Source organism: Apteryx mantelli, chromosome 1 (genome assembly GCF_036417845.1).
Source record: "Apteryx mantelli isolate bAptMan1 chromosome 1, bAptMan1.hap1, whole genome shotgun sequence".
NCBI lineage: Eukaryota > Metazoa > Chordata > Aves > Apterygiformes > Apterygidae > Apteryx > Apteryx mantelli.
Window position 1 is genome coordinate 167,373,560 of NC_089978.1, and position 23,954 is coordinate 167,397,513.

A 23,954-nucleotide genomic window follows, 5' to 3' on the forward strand; every position below is an offset into this window, starting at 1 on the left:
GGCATAAGTAAATGTAAAGGTTTACTTTTACTGCAGAAGTTCTGAAAATTACACAGTGTGCCCATTGCACAAGTAAAATTTTTTGCCAATTTATTAATATCTACCTAAGAGAAAAGAGACGGCTAAGAGAAACTTGAAGGATAAGGGTTTTTTTCAGGACATTTGCAAAACAGAAACAATTGAACTTTTTATCGACTACACAATCTCATAACTGTTTTTTTTTTAAATGGAAAGTACAAGTCTTCTTCTCTGGGCCGAACAGGAAACACTGTTGGGCTCATTTCTATGATACATTTTTTTTTCTAACCTCAGGACTCCTTTTTAAATTGATTGGTTGAGATTATCAGAATTACTGTATTGGTAATTCATCTGGAGTTCAAGTTTTGAAAGTACCTTGTGAGTACCTCATGTGATCAGTGATGTTTTTGTTTTCACTTCCTCGCATAGGCTGTGACTGATAAAATTGTTCCTTTAAACTGTTGTATGTGTGGTACTCCAGCAAAAAACAGACACGCTGCAGAAATTTATGGAAAGGTGGCAGCTCTGTTATTGAAGGCCACCTGAAGTTGACTAGTGGAAATGCCAGTCCTGGTAATGGAGTTGAGAGCTAGCATCTCCTTCAATTGGGAGTGAATCTAATTCAGGTCTTCCTTTTCATAACAAATGAAGCTGAAATTTTTTTAAGGTTGATAATGACACTCCTGCAAATCTCCTGCGCAGAGACAATACTAAAATCACAAAATCTGCCAAAATCACAAGCAAATTGTGAATTATATTCCCAAATTCAGAATCTGAATTTGGTTCTTCCCATGCTTTGTTTCAATAGTGTGTGAATGTTATGAAAAGAAACATAGGACAGAAATATTTAAAAAACAGTGGGACTCAGGGGATCACTATAAATGTGTGAATCACTGAAATTTTCTTCTATCCTGTTGCTTTCAGGGAGAATCAACAGCGGTTACAAGATGACTTAGCAGAGATGATAATAAAGACTCTTCAGAAACGGGAAGCTGAAGGGTTCAAGCAGCGGGAGCTTTCACGGGTACCCAGCTACCGAACAGGTACCCTAGAATACTTGCAACTGGCCAGTGCAGAGAATTCTGCCACATATCTTTAAAACTGGATGTCTGCTATGACTCAAAAAGCTGCAGCAAACCTATGCACATTCTCTCGAGTATTTTAGGTAAAGGCTGGAGTTTTATATTCTCAGGTAGAGGGGAAAGAAATTACCCTTTCAGGCATCCTTTCTAACATATGACCTGTTAGCAGTAAACCAAACCTCTCTTCACCGTAATGTCCAAATTGTCTGATGACTTCAGAAGGACACATGCAGCCTGATTTGAGGGAAATGAAAATATCTGCCGCTTGAGACTGGAAGATAACTTTTTTTTTTTTTTTTTTTTTTTTTAATTGAGAGGCTGTTCAATAATCTGCTTCTGAAAATATTCATAGTAAAGCCTTAATTTTCATGATTTTAAAATGTGCTTAATTTGTAACTTTTATTTGGAAAAAAAATTTGTTATAATGTATTTGAAAATAACATTAAACGTATCATTGATAAATTCGGGATATTTTGGCATTTTGCTTCTTCTGTAGTTTTCCCCAGTGTCTCCAGTGTTTTGTTTAATCAAACTGACTTTGATCAAGAGATAGCACTTCCATTATTTATCTTTGGAGATTATTCCAAAACTTGTGTGGTGTCTAAAGCTTATCTGAATCTCTTAGGCCTGCAAAATGAAACTGGAAATCTTACAAACACCGGATCCTTTCATATCCTTTCTCCACTTCTGCTTCTGCCCCCAGACCAGAAGTGCAACAGAAATGAAGAAAACAAACTTATCTGAATTTCTTAAACCTCAGAAACTTTCAATTCAGCTTTTGAATGAAGTTTCACAACCAAGCAGAACTCAATTTTACTGAGTTGACTCACTCATTAACTGACACCGCAACATTTATATGAATAATCACCTTTAAAAAGCAACCAAAGCACAGGGGGGCACCTGTAAAAGAAAACCACCTTTCACCTGAAAAAATAAGAACTAGTGAGGGAAATTTTTGCAAAAGCCTTTTGTGCATTGGTGGTTTTCAAATCTTGTCAGTGGACCGCAACTTTTAGGTAGTCCTCAGAGCTGCTTCTTTCACAATTGTCAAATACTAGTTAGTATTCAAACCTTAAAATTTGGTGCATAAGTTTTCCCCAAATCATTCTTTTATGGTTTTGAACACCATTTTTGTCCAAGTAAACACCCTAAAAACAATGAAAAATAGCAAGCCTGTCTCCTGCAATTTTTCTTTGTCAACCTAAACTAGAATTTAAAAAAAAGAACAATATAGATGTAAATAGACTGACCTGAAGTGTTAAGATTCCTGGCAAAAATTAAATCAGGATGTGCTGCAGGACTTACAATATTGCCTAAATAACGTAAATTCCTACACTCAGGAACAGGATGTAGACAGAAATAGCAAATAGCATGTAACCAACAGACATAGCTTCCAGATTACATGCAACCAATTTTAAACTTGGTCTCGCATGAATACATAAATTTTTTTTTTTCTGTTTTTGCCAGACCACCCTAATGGAAGTGTTCATTGGGGTGAGGATAGAAAAAATGACTGGTATTCTAAAACTGATTTGGATTAAAAGGAATGTAAGTACAGTAAAAAAGTATAAAGTCAGCATGTCTGCTGTTTCCTGCCTCCAGGGACTTATCAACAATGTTCATCTCTCTATCTGCATTTTCTCGTGCAAGTGCTGCACTGTAGTGCTACCTGGCACCACCACACTGCTGTGACAAGTGTTCGACTCCTCAAGACTGAAGAAGCCTATTACTTTAAGCAGAGTTGCTCTGCTATTTGAAGTGACTTAAGTCCATTTTTAAAGAGGAGTTTTATGGGCTCTGTTCCTGACACCTCTGAGATACAATTTATTTTAGAACAAATATCTGCTGACACTGATTGAGACAACTAATTTAGACAGTGTTTGGTTTTCAGTGGTCCTTCTCCTTCCTGCACTCTTCAGACTATGATTTTTGTGCAATTCCTTGGAGATAAATAGTTACCTTAGGAATGAGTTGATTGATCTATCTTCTGGTGTGGCTGCTTTCAACATGATTCTGTCCCTTTGCATTTCTGTTATCCATACATCACAAAAAATTCATTTTTGACTACCTTTTTAAATAATTTGTACCTGCTTTCTGGTGTGAGTCTGTCCAGTTTCAATGTCTTACGACTGCATCTTGTTATTATCCATTAGATCAGAGAGTCCTTTACCATCATAAGTCTGTCACTGAGGTTCCAATCACAGATCTCTCCAGTTTTAAACAGTGAGACATTATATTAAAAAACCTAATGTGAGATGTAATTTTGCCCTCCAAATGGAGAGGATTTTGGCTGCACCTTCACCTGTTCATTTGAACTTACCTCACACAAAAAAATTTCTGGGAATCCCTGGGTTGGCAGCAGTTGGAAGTAAATCCTTCCAAACACACAGGAGCTTTGTAGTCATGGTCACATGCATACTCTCCCTCCTTTTTGCCCTCTGAGTTTTCTCATGCATCTGCACAGCCTTCCTGGTTTAGCACTGTTTATTTGCATTTTCTCTCCAAGGTTGCATGTGCCTCTAATTCCTGACCATGCCCATCACTTGTACACAGAGAATTTTTTTTTAAAAAATATTATTTTTCTGTGGTAATCCTACAGGAGGAATTCTAAGGAAAGTATCATTTGATATTTTAATTCACCAGTATGGGCAAATTGAGAGCAGCATCTGACAGAGGTGAATTTTCATTTGGAAAAGCATTTTTTGTAAATGAAGTATCAGGAAAATACTCCTCAGGCAAACACAACACTGACATTAAGACTTACTCTTTACTGGAGAGGCAAAAAAGAAAAAAAAAAGTAACACTGGTCTTATCCTTCTCTCTTAGTAAAAGTGGCCCAGAACAAAACAGCAATTGGAATGGAACGATTCTTACAGCTGGCAATGGTGTTATAGTGCTGTTATCCCAGGCACGAGGCCAAGACTTGCTAGTTTGCCTGAACTGGTGTGTGTGTGACCTGGTTATGGGAGGCTACTGCAGGAACCAGTATCAAATTTGAACAGTATTAAACAATCAGCAAAATACAAAGTCCTAATAACAGCTGCTTTAGGACGCCAGTGGAATATCCAACGTTGACGAAGAAGAAAAAAAAGGCTGCATCTTGAAATAATCTGGATCACAGGGGCAAGGAAAGAGCAAATGGGAAATAATCCACACCTGTAAACGTTAGAAAAAACGACTGCCCTCAGTTTTTTTCCTGAGACATGTGCAGCAGTCATTTTTTTCAACAGGGCCGGAAACTGCTCTTCAGCTGATGCGAGACATGCAGCTTGACAAGACGCCATCCAACTCTTGTAATTCCTGAGTTGCTTTATCGAAATCTTTTCTGACAGACCTTTCCCCCCGGTTTATCAGCACAACTCCGGCAGTCCGGGCAGAGGCAGGAAGGAGGGAGGCTGGTTTTTTTTTCGCCTGCTGCACACGAGCACCCCCGAGACGAGGCCGGGCTTAAGCCCCGACCTCTCACCGGCCCTTGGGAGGCTGAAACAAGCGCGAGGCCCGGGGCTCGCCGCCCACCCCCGTCTCCCATCTTCCCCTCTCCCCGGCGCGGGGCGGCTGCGAGCGAGCCGCGGCGCTGGGCGGGCAACGTGCAGCCGGCGCGGGCGCGCGCGCCGCGGGGCGACGCCGCCGAGGCGAGGCGAAGCGCGGCGGGGCGGCGCCAGCCCCAACGGCCGCCGAACCCAACGGCCGCCGCGCCCCTCGGCGCGCGCGGACGGCGGCGGCAGGGGGGCCTGGGGGCGGCCGTTGTCTACCGCCGCCTGAGACCCGGAGGGGAGGGGATGGGGCGGCCGGCGCGGGGGCAGCCCTCGCCCCGGCAGGGCCGCCCCCGGTGCTGGACTCTGGGGCCGGGGCGGGCGCCGGAGGAGGCGGGGGCAGCGGTGAGACCTGCCCTGAACGAGCGAAGGAAACTTCTTAAAGTCCCGCCGCCTCCTGACGCCCGCAGGAGACGCGGGGGAGCAGCATGGCCCGGCTCGGCGGCGTGTGCTGCTGCTGGGGGCTCGTCCTGCTGTGGGCGGTGGCGGGGGGCCGAGCAGGTGAGGCAGCGGCATTGGGGGCGGGCGGCGGCGGGGCCTGGCCCCGGCCCCGGGTCTCCCTGGGCAGGCGGATGAGAGGCTCGAGGCTGTCGCTGCTGTGGAGCAGCCGGGAGCGGAGCCCGGCGCGGGGCTGCCCGCGGCTGCCCAGGGGGCAGCGCGGCCCGCCTGGGCCGGCCGCGGGCTCCGCGCACCGTGCTGGGCAGCGTCTCGCTGGTGTGCGCCTCCCCGTCTCTTTTGGGCGGGGGGGACCCCCAAAAAACTTACTGGGTCCCCTTGGGAATGGGGGCGACGCGGTGGGGGCTCGTCCCCTCGAGAGCTGCGGCTGTCGCGGTGAGTTTGGGGGCCGGTTAACCCCCACCCCGGGGCCAGTCCTGCAGCCCGTGGAGCGGGGACAGAGCTGCCTCCAGACCCCTTTACGTCCTGCGGGCTATGGCAGGAGGTGCCAGTGCTCGTGTTGTATTAACACGTTTCCCAAATGCCTTCTTCCCGGTTCCCAAAATGGGCCAGGAAAAACAAACTTCGAATTAAGCAAATGAAGAAACTGCTGCTGGCTCCTAGTGGTGCTCATTTTTACATGTGTTGTACAGAATTAAATGTAACATGCATGCACAGGAATAATTTAGGATGAATGCTTCTTTTTGATGCTGTGGCCTATAGTATGCTACAACTTACATCTTTTTTAAAAAAAATTTAGTGCTAGCTTATGGATATAAATAATTGTTTTTGTTTCAGAGTTTGTACCTGTGCATGGGTATGAATCCCATCTGGTGTTTTCTGATTTGATAAATTTATGTTGCTTTTAAAGTAATTAATTCACCAATATCTGCTTAATTTTTAAAAACTGAGATTGTTTTCTATGGTACAAACACCACTTCATGCTAACTTCCTGCTCAGAGTTTCTTTTCATCTTTTATTTGCATAATGCAATATTTTTCAGCTGAAGCTGTAAGGCTACAATTAAGCTATTTCACTAACTGAAACTTCTGTAACATTTTCAAGCTTCCTCTGTTGGGTGCTATAATTTTTCTGTCTTTTTGATTTCTTTTCTTTTTTTTTTCTTTTTCTTCTCTTTTTTTTTTTGAGTTCTGCTTTTATACTGTTGTAACTGCTATGACTTCAGAGCCAAGATCTGGATATGAACAAATTTTTGCAAATGGCACACTTTTGGTAGGCTTCACAATTTACTGTAGAATCTTGGCTTCCTGCTTAAGTATTCAGTTTTCACCTGATTTGTTTGAGGGAAACCTTGCAGATGTGGACAAATACTGTGGTGTCTAACCATGTGCTAGAAGACATGCCAGCAAGGTGTGAACACTACATCTTTTTTCATTTAGAAGTATGAAATGGGTTATACAGCAATAGGAAGGATGGGGAAAAGAGTCACTAAAGGAGAGAATTTAAGATATGCTGAATGGTGTGGAGTGTGTGAAAGTGAAGCTGCCTCGGTGTAAAACCAGTAAAGGTTAGGGATGGAGAGGAGACAAGTAGAGCAGATCCTGTTTGCATTGACAGCATTGTCTAATGGGCTCTGCAGAAATGGTGAGGCAGTTGAGGAGCAAATCGCCCCCGGAAAACTTCATCTTCTTTTGCTGCTTTCAATTAACTCTGAAGATCTTAAGGGCTACTTCCACTGCTCATCTTATAGGAAACTCCTAAGCTAATGCATTAATGGTTACAGAACAAGGAAAAAAATCAGGCATCCGTTGTTTTAATGTTTCCAAAATATAGCAGGCAGCTCGTCTTGTGGACAGTACTGTCTTATCTTGGAGACCTACTTTTCAAATCTTACCTGGATTGGCAAAAGCTTTTATTTCTACATTAGCAGCACTGAAAGAAGGGTCACCCATGAAGCATGCATAGAAAGTGAAAGGAATTTGGGGGTATGAAGTAGTTCCAGCTAGTGTCTGACTGATTTCTCGCAACACAGTGGAAGTTTTGGTAGAAAGCTATTAAGTAGCAAATAGAAATGCCTTTAGGCTATTTAATGGAGTAAACTTACCCCTCAACACTGTGAATTGCCAAAATATATATATTTTTCAGATTGGTTCATTATTCTATAGCTATGTTCTATAACATTTCAAATGCCTTGAAGATGCTTCATCATACAGTTTGGAAAATGTAGAGAATATTCTCTGGTAAAAATCACTTAAATTTAGAATCTAGGAGATTAGTGAGGCTACTTGTGAAGCTGGGATTTTTGTTGTTTTTTTGTATGTGTGTCTTCTCTGGATGACTCATCCTGGGGACCTGCAATTGTTTTGACAAGTTTTCTGTATCAGCTAAGCTTTCCATGTGAACGTGAAAGCCATGAAGATTCAAACTCTTAATTCATAGTTTACGTAGCTGAATATTGCTTCTCTCTCTCGAAAGCATAAATCGGGGGATTAGGCTTCAAATAATGACAGGCCTGTTAGAGACAAATTGAAAAATTACTTAAACCTTAACTGTATGAGGAAATAGGGTGAATTAAGGCCAATAGAATAGAAGGCTCAAATAGCTTATATTCAAGCAGAACAAGAAAGCATTGACTACTTTAATTGAAAATTACTGGGTTTCATGTTAAGTTCTTGTGTGGCTTAAATTAATTTCTAAAGAAGTCCTGAAGTAATTAACATTTATTTTGTAGTGGATTTCAATCATAGCTGTATTTTGAAATTTCAGTTGTACTTTAGAGGTATACGACCTTTCTAAAAGGTTAGAGGGATGATGCTAAAATTTTGCTGGGGAAATAGGACAAGCCATATCAAGCTACAAAATTGAACAGAAATGCCAGATGTTGCTTGTTGTGACTGACCTGAAATATTTAATGGGTAAATCCTGCTAATATAAATTAACTACTGAACTTTAGTTCTGGGAGAGGGTAAACTGGATATGAGAGATGTGCAACTTTGCGCTAACTTTTTGTGGTTTCTAAGTTGTGCAAAACTAGTTCTTGGTGAAAGGGAAAAGGGATAGCTTCCTTATTTAATGGAAAGTGTATAGGTAGAATCTGCCAAGTATATCTTAATACCTCTACAGAAAAAAATCTTCACCTTTGAAAATCTATAAATAAAAAATAGACATTAAAAAATATAGCTAAAAATTACAAGGCAAGGAATCCAGTGGGTTTCCTATTCTTAAATGTTGTTCATTCTAATTTAGCTTGTCACTCTCATTTATGTCATTGTGAAGCCTGAAATGCATAAAATGATTGAAAATATTCCCGGTGCTGCATTGCTCATCAGTGGACTTATTTCTCAGACTAAGGGAAAGTATAAATATTAGTTTCCACCCCCAAACCTTGTAGCCCCTTTCCTTTGTAAGGAAAAGGGAGTTCTGTTAATTTCTAAATAGAAAGTCCAGTAACCTCTCTAGATGTATGTATTTTATTTTTATTTTTAATAAACAACTTAGGCTGGAAAAGCAGCTGTTGTGTATTACCAAAATAATTTTACCAATCTTAAGGCATGTCAGGCATTACTTTTGCAGTAACTTATTTACTAAATATAGGTGATACATATCAAAAGTTACACTAGTTAAATGCTATTGAGCCTTCTCTCTGTATTTCTACTCTTTTTTCTTTTCTTCTCTGTCCATTCTGTTTTCTCACTACAAGTTGCTACTACTTTTTTGATGTCCTCTTCAGCATCTACTTTCTTTGTTTCATCTTCCCTCAGTCCCACTTGATATTTCCTTTAATTGTTTTCTCTAGCTTCTGGCAAATGTGTGTATTTCTACTCTCCCCACTGCCACTAAGTAGAAGACAAGCCCTGTTTCTCACGCACCCTGCCAACTCCTGTACTCAGACAAAAAGGGCAGAGAAAAGATCTGGCATTTCAGCCTGAAAATCAAAGGGACCACCAGCACCTTCCAGCCACAGCTGAGATATCTTCATATTTCCGTTATTAAGGGTATAATCTTGGCAAAAGGCAGGGTACTTCTCCATTGCTGAAGGAATTCCAGCACTCTCCCAACTGTGATTCTATTCATGTATTTTTATTGGGCAGATGTGTTGTAGTATTTTCATTAACATCAGGCAATTTGAGGAAAGGCTTTTCTCAGTCCCTGCTAACAGCTGGAAAGGAGAAGCAGCATGTATTTATTCACACGCTTGTTTTGTCATTGCACTTCTCCATTTTTGTCTCCCACCGTAAGTGTGCTGGTGGCTGTGGTTGAACTGTGTATCTCTGGTCCTATACAAGTCTCCTGACTTGCTGGTTGCGGTGAGGGGGAAGGGTGAATCCACTGACCTACCCTGTCCCCAGGGAGTTGAGTCATTCATTGCAGTAAGTAGTTCCAGTGTCTGCTTCTGTTAGTTGGGTCATACCAAGCAATATTGGTATGGAGACTCCACAATTTATTTTTACTGTCTTTGATGCACTTTAGAGTCCTGGGAGCAGGTAATAGGCTAAGATATGTGTCAGTGTTTGCTCTGCTACACCCTGGGAAGTCTAACTTAGGCGTGATAACCAGGATGATCTGTAGATTCATGGAGATGTTGCATTTGATTCATGTGTAAGAAGTTACCATTGCAACCAATGGGAGAATTGCTGGCGTCTCTGCCTCACCCTCCAAAAATAAATATAAAAATACCAGTGTTACCCTTCCCGAGAAGGGTTCCTGTTCTTGCAGGACACATATGGGGTTTTGAGTAATATGCTTAGATATCTATATTTCATTATATATTTCGGTTCTGGATGGCTTTCTTGCTAAAGGTAGTGCTGCTAGTTTAAAAGAATAGGAGTTAAAATTGTAACAAACTGGGTGATAAGAAATGCTTGAATTACATTGTAGTGTAAGCTTGTTTAGGTGTATACAGACTTTAAAGCTTGTACTCCAACTGTAGCTTTAACTCCAACTATAGCAAGATACAGACTTATTTTTAAAATATTAAAATACTTTTAAAAGATAATTACTATTATGATTTATATATAATACTATATATATATAAAAACATAAATATGTATGCCTTGAAATAAACATAGCAGGTTCATGATACCTAGGTATTTTGACACTTTATGTCAGAATTGGGAAGCTATAGGCCTAAATCTTTGAACCAGGTGAAATCAGGTGATGAGTGGCAGAATTACAAGTGACTTCAGTATTGGGAAATGGTCTTTTCCAAATAATGAAGAAAATATTTGGGGGATGGAAAAAGTAGTTGCTCTTGAGTTCATTTGAACTTCAGTGAAATACACTTGATAAGGATTTCTGTTGGGAACTGCCATGAAAAACATGTATATTTGTATTTACAAGCAAAGAGCAACATATTACATCACTGTAGTTCACAAACAACTTTTGGAGGTGAAGTGAGAAAGCATTTCTTCCACAATTCTTGGAAGTGCATAAGCAGAGCTTATTATTGCCAGTAAAGATAAAGCAGTGAAGTTGAAGGGGAGAGGGGAAGGGTTGTTCTTGATGTGTGGATATAGTTGAAGGGATGGCAAAGGGTGCTGTTACCGGCATTGAAGACTGTTGTGTGCTTGGAGATTTTGGTATTAAAAATGGCTATGGCTATCATTTTGAATGTGGATGTGAAGTTCCCAGTTCTCCTGTTCTCCATGCTCATTTTTCACCTCTGTCATGTATCTCCTTGCAAGTTCACCATAATATTTAATATTTTAATCTGATGAATCAGTATCTGGCACTTGTTACCCTCTCCTGGGTGCGAGCATCATTGTAAAGCCACATATATGACATGTAACCCTTTGCTTTTCCTTTAAATGCCTGTCTAGCTTTGTGGCAAATCATTCTATACTTTCATACTTCCCCCTCCCATCCTTTTCCAGTCTGGGTCTCCCCCATTTTAAATTACCATATAGTGGAGTTAGGGGCGGGGCAAACTAATTTTAAAGTTTGTTCTGACTTATGAAAACATCTCTGTATGTTTATGCCCTAGCAGTGGGAGGAGAGAAGCAGGGAAAACAAACAAACAAAAACCCCACAGCATGCCATTTTAGACAACCTGTGTTCAGGGTACTTGTCCTTCTTAACTCAGTCTATCTGGCACTGGGATCAGCCTTATTTAAAAAGAAAGCAACAGATCTTTTGCTTTAGGTGGAGGAAAGTTTCTTTGGCATACCTACTTGATCTGTGGGCACTAATAACAATAACCTGCTGCCCTGGTTCCTCTTGATTACTTCCCACCTCTTCATTAGGCTGGAGGTGGCAGAAAGAGCATCATCTTTCTCAGAGCATTTCTTTCCTTCTTTTTTATGTTCTAACTCCTTTTAAGTCATTCCTCAATTGTCTTTGCGAGCAGAGCACACAGCCTGCCTTTCCTCTGCCCCTGCTGTGGGCTTCCTAGTCAGAATCTGCCTTCCCTTCAGTGCTGGACAGGCTGGTTGTGTTCTGTGCTGGACCCTTGCACCACTTCTTCAAAGGATCTGCCTTTCCATGTAGTTAGCATTCCCTGTCCTCTTTGCGTTTGTGAGCTTTAGTTTTGTAAGATGACATTTGACTGTCCTCAGCGATCACCCTTGTCGGCCTGCTCTTCTTTCTGTAGATGTTCAGTTTGAGCAAGTCCCATGTTAACCCTTACTTTAAAGTAGTGGAATTACCACATGTATTACTAAAAGATAGTTAAGGAGTCATAACAGAAAAGTAAAATTATGGCTCTTGAAGAGGTATCCAAAGTCTGTCATGTCTCAATCCTTTAAATAGCCTTGGTACCTGGCAGATGAGAAACATGTTTTTAAACATTGTGTTCCAAGTCCCTGGAATGATTTCCTTTCTAAATATAGATGCATGTTAATACTTCTATTATTGTCCATAGAGCTAGGAAAAATAAAGTTTTCCTTCAGTACTAAAATTGTCCTAGCTATCACTTCTTTTTACCTATTCACAAGAAAAGTATCTCTAGTACATTTTGAAGACTGACTTAGTAGGGAACGGTTATTGCTATCCTTGCTGGAATGCCAGGAAGGAACAATTGTCTGGTTGAATGACACAGTATTCAAGAGTCCGGTAAAATGGATTAAAACTGGCTTAAAGCAACTGAGTAACCGCTATGTCAAAAAGCGGTTAGTTGAAGAAAGCTTAGCTCTTAGAAAAAAGTTTTGCTCTTTTCTCTCTTACGAAGAAAGGCTGGAAGAGCTGGGCCTGTTCCCTGGAGAAGAGAAGACTGAGGGGCGATCTTATCAATGTGTATAAATACCTGAAGGGAGGGTGTGAAGAGGATGGGGCCAGACTCTTTTCAGTGGCGTCCAGTGATAGGACGAGAGGCAATGGGCACAAATTGAAACACAGGAAATTTCGTCTGAACATAAGGAATAGGAACACCTTTACTGTGAGGGTGACTGAGCACTGGAACAGGTTGCCTGGAGAGGTGGTAGAGTCTCCATCCTTGGAGATGTTCAAAAGCCGTCTGGATGGCATACTGGGCAACGTGCTCTAGGTGACCCTGCTTGAGCAGGGGGGTTGGACTAGATCTCCAGAGGTCCCTTCCAACCTCGACCATTCTGTGATTTTGTGATTTTGTTCAAATACTTTGACTCTTCATAAAAGTCTGTTCTTAATGTTATGTTTTGTAGTACTGAGTCAAATAGGTGCACTTAATTTGAAATCAAACTAGATGCTTGACAAACATTCTGCTTGCAGCTTTTTAAAGAGCAATAAATATTATGCTGACATTGTGTTGCTTTTCTTATAGTTCCAGTTACCATAGCATGCATACTAAGATCATTGAGTATTCTGGATACTCATAGAGTATCTAGCTACTCATAAAGTACCTAACTGTCTACTTTGCAGCTGATATGGGTATGGTGCACAAGATTAATTGTGGTAAGGAATAGTAACCAAGTTGTATTTTCTTGCTGTAAGCTGGCAATACCAGTTGCCACACATTGGAGAAGGGCCAGGGGAATAGAATCTCACAGGTTTCTCAATAGTTGTACAGTGTTTCTTTTGAGAAGTTAAGGGATAAGCTCATAATTCTGGGAACTCTGACTCAAGATTTTTGAACTCTCTCACTTGCAATACCATACTAGTCTTTTGAGTTGTGAATTAGAGATCTGATGTAACCAGGTCCAACCTTAGGGAAGGCTGAATGACTTGAGATTTTTTTGAAAGCGGTTTCCCTTTCTCTTTGTTATTGATCTCGAGAAGAGCAAAACTTGACTAATTCAGAGTATATATTTTAAATGGCAGTCTAAGAAGAATTCTGGAGCAGTCTAATGCCCGACTTCCCTTCTTCCCTCTTCATTTAACACTCTTGTGATCTCTTCTGTTCCTGTTTGGGTGATGGGTTCTGTGCCTTGTAAAGGATTGCAGTTCTGTGGTGCTTTTGCTTTTCAGTGTCTGATCCACTAAGTTCTAATCGTCCTCTTGGATAATGCCACCTTCAGGATTAGTTGCCCAGGAAGACAATTTAGAAAACCCTTGCAGTCTTTCGAATCTTTAGGTGGAAAGCAAATTTGACAGTAGCTATAATCCTTTCCAGTTGCTAAGACATGCTGTCTTTTAAAATTACTTTCAATAAGATTTGTATAGATTTTCTTTTGGGCCAGGTGAGGGAACACTTTTCTTCTAAGTTTTATTTCAAGACTCAGCTGTGTCAGATGCTTTATACTGAAGGAGATGTAACTAATTTCCTAATGAGTAACATAAGAGTATTTATCTTTTGTCCTGGTAAAACTCCAGTTAGTTCTCATACCACTTTCCAGTATGTTAACATCTGTGTTACTATACATGGTGGAACTAAACCTGATAGAAAGCAATCAAATTAATCCTTTAAACTTGTGCCAAGAGAGTATTTTGGCATTCAGTATTGGATAGGAAATACCTACTCATGCTTCCCTGTAGTAAGCCTTACTTTTAGTCTTGTTTTGCAGCAACTACTTTGTTAGTTCTCTGTCTTTGGAAATTCTGCAATGAGACTTCCAAAAATGTGATAGACCAACCCATTCAACTCTCTTGCATAAATCTGCATACAGCTATGTAATAACAGCTAATTAATGATGCTTGGGACTAGAAACTTCAACTGGAGTTACCAGCCTGAAAATTGAAACATTCTGTACATGTTGCAACTAATTCTCTGATCCCTTCAATCTTCTGTGAGATGCAGCACTGTCTAAGTGAAATGAAGTTCCTATAAAACCTGTTGCTTTGTCAGGTGTATTGCGAGACTAATTTCCCATTTTTGTCTGTTTGTTTGTTTCCCTTGACCCCTTTCGTTTTCACCCTAGAAATCCGCTATGCAACTGTGTACTGGAATAAAGCTGAGAAAACACTTCAGGTCAAGAATACACTGGACAGAAGTGGAGATGCCTATGGTTTCTACAATGACACTATACAGACAACAGGTTGGGGAGTTCTGGAGATCAGAGCAGGCTATGGCAGTCAGACCTTAAGCAATGAAGATATCATGTATGCATCTGGCTTTTTGGAAGGGTATCTCACAGCTCCGTAAGTAGCCGAGGAAGCAACTCAACTTGCAACACTTCCAGTGGCTTTCTGTACTAGTTTCTTCTTCTCCTTATTTCCTGTCTGTTTAAACTAACTATACATTTAGCAACTGTGTGCTGTTCTTTTAATTAGTAGTAAGTATGAAGTATAGCATCTTTATTACAGGATGAAGATGTGGTTTCTGCTCTGTGCACTCTCCTCTTCATCCTGTAGGTTCCTTAACACCTTGGTGAGATAGATGAGTACTGTATCTGTGTTACTGATCAAGTAATGTAATCGCAGAATGTGCATATGTGTAATGAAGTGCATAAGCCCTGTGTTGTAAATAGTTACAAAAGGATAGCAGAAAGAATAGTTATTTCCCCAGCCTATAGTTAGGTGACTGACCATCAGCAGACAAGACACTTGAGAACAGTTCAGGCAGGGAGAAGTGTGGCTAGCAAAGGCCTCAGGACTTTCTTAAGGAGCTTTTTCAGCAAACACTGTCCAGAAACTGCTGGGCAACAGACTGAAACCTCACAACGTGCTGAGAAGTTTAGTATCTCTTGGACAAATTTAAAAATTGTACTGATAGGCTAGGAGGCAGACTGGCCTTGGTCTAGAAGGTTCAGTGTGCTCCTGAAGGACCTTTGGAGGGGTGAGGGACTGAATCTTACAACACAAATCTATGGAAAATTGACAGCATTTTTGTACTTGTTATGAATTCACAGCAGTGTGTGTTGGGTGTGTGGTTTTTTTAATTTTTAACCATTCTTGGCTAAGTGGGAAGATAGCATGGGACTATAAGATACTAACTGATGGGAAATACCTGGTGCTACAGCTAAGTACATGATGTGGCTTGGAGTTGAACAGGTTCCATCTTTTCCTCTGTTGACTTAGTCACAGCGAAAGAAAAATTCCCAAGGTCTGATGCTGTCTGTGGAATAGTTGGGAGATGTTTGTGATGAATGCTGTGACATGAATTTGGCTTTACCAGCTTTGCTTCCAGAACACTGAAATACACATCCATAGGCTACATTGAACGGGCCAGCAGGGCAGAGTTGTTTGTGCAACAGTTATGTCAACTGTGGCTGCTGGACAAGATAATATTAATTTTAATGAGTAGTAAGACATTTTAAGATCAATTAAGATTTACAGATAGTTCTTTGATCATATAATGTGTTAAAGTGACTCTCCAGTGGACTTTTCTGGAGAGACAACTAGGTCTCTGGACAAGAATATTATAGTATGAAGGAAATTCAATAAAGTAATACTTGTCAATAACAAAACACTTTGTTGGGGCAAGGAAGGAGGAATCTTAGCGTTCTGAGTGCACAGCATGTACCCCAAGCAGGAAGGGAAAGGAAGTGCATATAAGAGATTTAAATATTTGCTATTAGATTGTGGCATGAGATGTCAATATTATGTACTATTCAGTCAGCTTATGTAAACTGTGTTTGGATCTGGTGGATGTTAGTATTACATCAAAATATTTTGTTACGATTGTGTTGTGCAACAGAATTTCACTAAGGCTGTACCTAGATGCATTCATCTCTACGTGATTAAGCTGAAACTCTGTCATAGCATGGACTGAGCTCTAAGTAGTAAGCCCAGATGGCAAATAATGTTCTAGTTTCAACAAACCTCTTCCTATTTCCCCTGCCTCCATACCAGACTTAAGTCTTCCTAGCTGTCTTTTTAAAAAAAACAAAACAAAACTTTAGTATAGACCCATTCCTTTAAACATGGATTGAATGTGGAAAAAGTATATGCAAGCACTTTATCGCATGTCCTAGTCTACTTGCAGGCTTAGAGGAGGGAGTTTTTCCTGTGTCTTTCCACAGGTGTTAGTAAAGTTTTGCCTAAGTGATGGCGCTCACAAGTGACTGTTCAAGGTTTTCCCCTTCTCTAGGCAAGATGCTTACCAGGGCTGTTTTCCAACCCTAGCTGTTGTTACTGCAGTGCTGCTAGCTCCACCACTGAGCAGCCCTTTGTCAAGAGGTGGATATAGCAGAAATAACAATGAAAAGAGAACTGGAAAAATCTGAAAATGAAGTTGAGGGTTTGGATTAATGAAAAGGTTAGGAAAGCAGGTGTGAGACCTGTTTTTTAAGCAAGCTGGGGACCTCAACTGGTTTAAAGCAGTTTAAGTCTAAGAATGGATTAAGATGCAGAAACAGAAATAACCAAAGCCTTTCTTCTTTTGAGGAAACTTCTTGAGGAAATCCACTGAGAAATCCTCAGACAGTGCAATAATTGAAAATGATTACCATCACTAAAACGACTATCAAATATTATACATACCACTTGAATTTAGTTTTGGGCTATGCCTTTGCCCCTTAGTATGTCTATGACTGCACTGGGAGCATATTCCTCACTGAGGGTTATGAATATCAGCCTTTATTGTCAGGTCTTGTAAAGTTATTTCAGATAAGAGGGCTCTTCTGTGAAGCTAAGAATACCTACCTAAAATGGGCTAATGAGCAGAGATGAATTTGTGATATGCTCCACTGACCCTTGAAAAGGCAGAATTTATTACTTCAGTATTTACCTGCAAGACCTTGGTGTGTCTCTTATTCAATAAATGGCAAACTGGCAGATCCTCTTTCACAGTGGGTTTGCACTTTGCTGAACCACAGGAGTAGTGAGAACTGGCTGAAACTTGAAGGCTTTAAGTTTCCTCTCAAAACCCTGTTTCTCCTTCTTTCTTTTGCCTAAATATTCAGAATCCTAATTAATGCCAAGGCAGATGTTCTTTCCCTGGGACAGTTAAACAAGTCTTCCATATTGATCTGGAAAGAGTCTCTCTCAGGCTCTAGTTCCTATCTCCATCAAACTGCCTGGTATATTCAACCTGTGTTCAGGGAAGCTCTTTAGCACTGTTGAGACTTCTCTCATGAGAAGAAGTCTTTAAACGCCTTCATTCTCCTTTTGCACACATCGGTGCCCACAGCAACTGCACAGAGCTCAATGTCCCTTTTTAAGGGCTATCCTGTCCTGGTAACAGCAGGGAAGAGTATAACAATCTGTTCCAGTGTGCCGAAAGCTTTACCTGCATCAACAACCACTCCCTATCGAACACTGAGCTTCAGGAATACTATCTAAATTGACTGGCATGCTCCATTACACTAAGGAACATGTAGATCCTAGCTAGTTTTCATCATGAAAATCCTTTCAAAACAGCAACGAAAGGAGGTATCCTGCAATGCTTTTTACCTACTTTAACTTTTACCAAACAAAATATTCCGCGAAGTGAAACTAATAGTTTACTTCGCCTTGGAAGAGCATTAATTTATTTCTGCCTAATTCCGTATCAGTACATTCAAAGCTCTGCTGATTTGACAAAACAAACAACAAAACCAAACTGCTTGTACCCCTTTCATTTTAAAGGATTGCATCCAGATCTCGTGTAGCTTAGTGGCATAAATTCAGGGGAATAGGAGAAAGATGAAAAAGGAAGGGAGACCAGGAGTGGGGGGGAAGGAGGTAGTATATTTCTATGACTTCTTTTGGGTTTCCAAACTCTCAGCTCAGATGAGATGAACTCTCTCTGTTATTAATAAACATATACATTGTAGTGCATCTGAATAAAATAGGCATATAGCATTTCTTCATTGGGGGATCCCAGAGCCGCTTTTGGCCCAAACTAGGAATTCTTGCTTTGTAAGTTATTTTTAAGGGGGGGGGGGAAATTGCTCCAAATTTTCAAAAGTGAAAGAACTTATAATCAGATGTCTATCTCCTTGTTTGGGCAACTAAAACAAATGCTCTGTCATGAGTGTATTTGGTCATCTTTGGGCTCTCTGAAGTCATCCTCACAGCTGCTAGTCTGTGTATCCTTACTGAGATGGGATTGCATAGTTCCCCCCTGTGGGACCCAATCGGTCACCATGTCTGCACTGCCATGCAGCATGGCTTCAAGGGTGGGTTTGGAGTGAAGACAAACACTTGACACTATGTGACTGTACTGTACAAGCACCACCATGAGTGACTGTGGCACAGCCCCTGAAAGGAAGACATTAGTGTGGATCTCAGTTACCAGGCTTACTTAATGTATTGTTACCTATAGCCTGGACAACTCCAGGGTCTCCAGCTGTCTTGCTTCCATTTGTGTCAATGACTTCATGAAGGAGAAATGACCCAAGGTACCTCCTTGAAGAAATTCTAGAGTCCTACCAGGAAGAGCTCTGATCTCATGTATGGCATTGACACAGGGATACTTTGGAAGCTTGAACTGAGGTCAAAGTGCAGGTTCCTGCAGAGGCTGTCTGGCTAGCAGGAGCTCCAGGGCAAGAGTGCTCGCAATTCAGAGACTTCCAGGAATGTTCAGCTATCTCAGTCCTTGCATTACACTTATGGCTTGAAGAAAGGTTTCTAGGCACAGCTGGACCTCTTGATGTAAGCATAGGAGTGACAAAATAGCCCTTTTAAAGGATAAGTTTTGTTCTTGGTAGGAAACCAAGCCAAATGCAAGACAAATGAATTAAAACAAACAAACAAAAAAAACCCACACAGGACTGTTTTATTTCAGATTACATCTCAACTCTAGCTTTATAGGTCTGTAGAGTAAAAATCAATAGCTGAGCTAGTCAGACCCTTCTACGGGTCAGGATAGGAACACAGGCATTTCTAGAGCATGATTCATCTCTTTCCAGTGTAGACACCTGATTCAGATAGTAACTCTCTATTTTATAAACATATATAGTTAGTGGTGGGATAAATCCCATTCCTAGTGTCTAGAGATCCAGACATCAGTATGTTCTGACTGCAATCTCTCACCTCTCTGGAAGGATCAGTCCTATTATCCAGCCAAAGTTGCTTGCTCTGGTTTTCTTGGATTTAAATTCCCCTCACCTACTACAAACAGAGGTGTTGCTGAGGCCTCACTTCATTTGTTCAATGGCAGAGTACATCCAAATCTGTGACATTAAGCACATACTTTTAATCAGTTCCAATGGGGATATGTGAAGTGCCTAAGAGTAGGATTTAAATTTGAACCATTATTAATTGTACTTCCCCACCCCCTGCCACGATATGACTTTAGCTGACCTGAGTCCCGTCATGCTCCTCTAATTTGAAGAAATAGAGCTCTGCTTTATGATTTTGTAATTTTAATTCTTGTCCCAGCTTTGTAATTGCCTTGCATTTGGCTTTAGATAGAGTTGCAAAGCCTTACCTTACTATAATGGTCCACTTTACTTCAGAGGATAATACGCTTATGAAACATGCAAGCCATACGCATAGGAGCTTTGTTAAAGAAAAGAAAAAAAAAAAAACCCACAGGGCGTTTAGGAGAAAAAACTCAGTAACCTTGGGCATTTAAAAAAGAAAAATCATTTCTTGGCATTGTCTTTCCTCTGTTAGCATGATACAAGAAGGAAGGCCATTAAAGAAGTTGTTTTCAGTCCCCTGATTGTGAACAAACCCAGTCCCTACATCAGTCATCACAGCTGCAAAGTACCACTAGTGTAACATCTGCCTTGTGTTGCATACCCTTTGAGTGCACCAAATGAAGACACTAGAGCTGATGGTTGAACCTAGAAGCCTGATTATCTGTCCCAGCCCAGGCAGTGATTAGAGTAGTATCCTGGGTGTTCTTATCCTCCTCATTTGGCTCTCATCCATAAAAGACCATTTCATGCTGCTTGCCCCCCCCTTTTCTAGTCCCATCAGAGCTCTGACTTGTAGTATGGAGCATGTTACATGATAATTTACTTCTAAAATTGCTTGGGAATTTTACTTGTTGAATTCCCTGTGACTGCAAGGGTGCAGGATATTGATCAGCCTCTTCAACTTTCTTACCCTCTTCAAGAAGTGTGCTATGGTTATGGCATGTAGTCTTTTGTTAAATGGGAAACTGAGAAACTAAAATTGATAGTATGACTACAGTTTCATGACAGGTGTAGTGGTGTACAGCTGCTGGAGATTTTGCTCCTCCCTCTGCAGATCCTGTCCCCCTCCACAGATCCTACCCCCTCACTTGCAGCTCCCCGGCACTGATCCGGCCCTTTCATGCATTGACTTTCTAACCTAGCAGGAAGCTGCAGTCTTGCACCAGCTCTGGTGCTTATCTGCTACATGATAACCCAATTCCAACTGCAAATGTGCCAGAAAAATAATTCGCTTTCTTGCTGGCTTAATGTTTTGCCTGAATGTTTTGCAGACCATTTAGATTTTGTAGTCAAAGGAGTGCCAGAGTTGACATATGAAGCAGTGGTATCGCACAACCAAGTGGTACCTAAAGAACTGGGAACAGGGAAAGGGGGGGAAGGACTGAAAGAGAAGGGAGGAGGTCAACAGTTCAGTATCTTTAATTCCCAGCAAACTGCTCAATCATCTCTGCTATAGTCTTTAATTATGCCCCAAGAGAAACTGTAAAGAATAGCTCCTATCTGTACCCTTCCCAGAGGAAGTTGCCCTCATGGATTTTAATACAAGGAATTCTGTCTTACTGGCATGTGCTTTCATTGAGGCTAGTATCCATTTCTCAGTTCTGCTTTTTCTCTCTCAGCACTTGGTAGGAGCTACTTTTACTGATGACTGATGTAGTTCTACCAGCTCCAGACCTTGGCAAAATAATTTCCTGCTGACCTATACCTAGAACTAAACAACCCTCCCCCTGCCGCTTTTTTTAATTTTTATTTATTTATTTATTTAAAGATTTAGTGACTGGAAACACCTTAGTTCAGTTTAAACCAGATTAAGAAATTTGATTGGAGAAAAATTAACATAATGAGAAAACACAAAAGTTCTATTTTGGTTTGATCTAGACAATTTCATTTGACCTAAAATGGAAGAATGTTTTTAAGTTTTAGACTCCTGAGCTCTTTTTGAAGGTTAATTTCATCTTGAAATGTGCAGTGTTTCATTCTGAAAATCTTTTCTTCCTCTTTATTAATGGGAACAAAACAGCTACTGAACTCAACAAAAATTCACAATAATTTTGTTCTCTACAATGCTGAATCGAGTTAGAGCTAACACCAATCTCTATTCTGTGGGAACAAGCAGGATCAACTCTTCATTTCTAAATATACACTTTAAAACATGGATATTTAGTTTAATCAGTAAGGAGAGGACACTTGGTTAATGGTAAGTAAAACTGTTAGATGTCAATCTGGGTTTCTCTCTCACTATTGAATCAGCAATTATATCCCCTTCACCTCAGTGCTTTCTTGGTCCCAGATGGAATAGTTCTCCAGTAAACCATTTCTTTTGTGCTTTAAATTAGCATGCTAGGACTACCCAGATGCTTCTGGCCTACAAACATTCCCTAAACCTGAAGTTTTGCTACAAAGTAGTTTAATCTCATTCTCACATCTTTTTCCATTGTACAGCAGTTTGAGTAGGTATTAGCAAGGCCTTTTATTTTAAGTTTAATTTTAACCATTTGTTACCTTTGCTGTTTGTTGTGCATTAAAGATGTAAAGTTATTTATCTGATTAGGAAAAGATGACTTTGTGGACTGTGCTGCTTGTATATCAATGCTTGTTGACCAATGGGGCGGTAAGGGAAGGGGAGGAAAGATGCAAAACAGTAATTTTTGCTGCTCTTGTTCTTTCAGGCGTATGTATGACCATGCTGCAAATATGTATCCACAATTAATTAAGAATCCCACCATTCGAAGCGGAGTTCAGAATTTTATGGAGTATGTATTAAGTTATTAGAAAAGAAAATATTCAAAATTTGGGGTCAGAGAATGACGGTGCTTTTCATTTTTTTTAATTCTCTTCCTTATGGGCTGTAGAAAATATATGCTTACTTTTCATCTGATTGTATGCCATTAGTATAAAAAGAATTCTAAACATACATAAAGAAAGGTAGAATCCCTAATTCTTTTCATTCAAGGAAGTGTTTAAAACTATCATTACAATGGGATAAGGCCAGTGAATTCTGAAGCTTATTCTAGTCAATAACCTTTTCTGAAAAGCTGGTATTTTGAATGTTATACTGAACAGTGTGATCTCTTGGCACCTTAATCTTTTTAGCACTGTGTATCCTTTCCTTCCACTCCTAGGTTAGCATCTTGCTTGTTCTACCATTGAAGTAAATTCTGTGCTAATCAGAAAAGTCCCGGTTCCCTTTTCTCTTCAGCTGTATAAATCAAAAGTAATTCTACTCAAATAGTGCAGTTACACTGGTGGGAAATTACAAGTGGGAAAAGAACCATGCCAGGTACTGGGAGAATCAGCTGTGATTACCACCTTTTTTCAATCTCCTTAGACTTAAGTTTTCTTCCATTCTAAACACTTCTGTAAAACTTTGGTCACTTCTGTAGATTACTTTTTCCCATTTTTCCCTCATTTTGTGCTTCTCACATGGGGATGTATATCTGATTAATTCTGTTGTTGCTGCATGTATATAAAGTCTGTTGTTGGTAGCCTATTCGAATAGAAGAAAAAAAAAGAAAAACCTTAGTGCGCTCTCTGTCCTTCTATCCTTCAGCCTTACTGCCCTCCTTGTGAAAAAAATGATGTAGCCACCATGTCTAGGCAATGTTTTTTTTCCAGAATGACTCAGTGTAGCAACTGTATCCCCAGAGATGTGGTGTTGAGATGGTGGGAGCAATGCTAGATGGCCTTGTATCATTTTTCTCTTGCCTATATCCTAGACTCCTGCAGCACTGCTTTATTTTATAGAAGTCTTGTTATATGCTGCCTCATACTGAAAGCCTGTAGCCCTGAATGCTGTGACCATATGCCTGTTTCTTCTGACATACTTCTTACCTCTTGTGACTTTGAGAAAGCAAAATCTGGCTGCCTTTGTCACCCATACACTGCTGTCTGCTAGAAGAGTTTGTTTCCGTGCCAGATTCATTCACTCTTTTTTGCTGCCATATGAAATGCTGGATAGATACAGAACCAGAGGCCAGAATCTGGTCCTGACTTATTCTAATAACTGTGGTTCTTTTATGGCCCCTTGACCACAAGCCAAAGAGGGAATTCTTGGAGATCCTCATAATGTTGACTACTCTTGCCCTAGGGTCTGTTCAGCTTGTGTTGCCCCATGCCGTAAACCTGAGTTATTTGGCTGGTAGCCTGTTGACTGGACTTGGCTCATGGGATGATTTTGTTTGGCCTCCCACCTTTTCCTCAGAGGAGGACAGCAATGGCTGTCAGGCAGTGTTTGAGCACCAACAGCAGAAAGCCTTCATTGCACTTATACTCAGGATAGGCACTTCAAAGGTCAGTAAGTTTTTTCCTAAAGTAGGCATTTAAAGTGAGCAGTTCATCTGACCTATCAAATGCTTGTTTCTCTTTACTGACTGTAAGGGGAGGTTCGATCTGACATAGGCGAGTCCCTCACAGAGGTGGCGTCCATCTCTTTTGTTTATGTTAAAGGGGTGTGTGCCAGTAGAAGTGTACTACTTTAGGTACATGCATGGGTCTGGACATTTACACCCAGAGGATGCAACCTTCATGTCTGCAGGATCTCCAAACCAGGATTTCCCTCAAAACAC

At 40.7% G+C, this 23,954-nt stretch overlaps 2 protein-coding genes across 3 annotated transcripts in view; both read left to right on the forward strand.

Moving 5' to 3' along the window:
• Positions 1 to 1,569, forward strand: part of GUCY2C (guanylate cyclase 2C) — a 45,407-nt gene extending 43,838 nt beyond the window's left edge. For both annotated transcript variants that reach the window (XM_013947605.2, XM_067311097.1), the window contains one exon: positions 943 to 1,569. In XM_013947605.2, the coding sequence (XP_013803059.1) occupies positions 943 to 1,117 (175 nt within the window). In that variant the 3' untranslated portion in view covers positions 1,118 to 1,569. The remainder of the gene's footprint in view (positions 1 to 942) is intronic.
• Positions 1,570 to 4,977: 3,408 nt separating this feature from the next.
• The window catches only part of PLBD1 (phospholipase B domain containing 1), a 41,294-nt gene continuing 22,317 nt past the window's right edge, over positions 4,978 to 23,954 (forward strand). Inside the window, exons 1-3 of the mRNA XM_067311109.1 lie at positions 4,978 to 5,134; positions 14,299 to 14,518; positions 22,059 to 22,142. Of these exons, the coding sequence (XP_067167210.1) occupies positions 5,062 to 5,134; positions 14,299 to 14,518; positions 22,059 to 22,142 (377 nt within the window). The 5' untranslated portion in view covers positions 4,978 to 5,061. The remainder of the gene's footprint in view (positions 5,135 to 14,298; positions 14,519 to 22,058; positions 22,143 to 23,954) is intronic.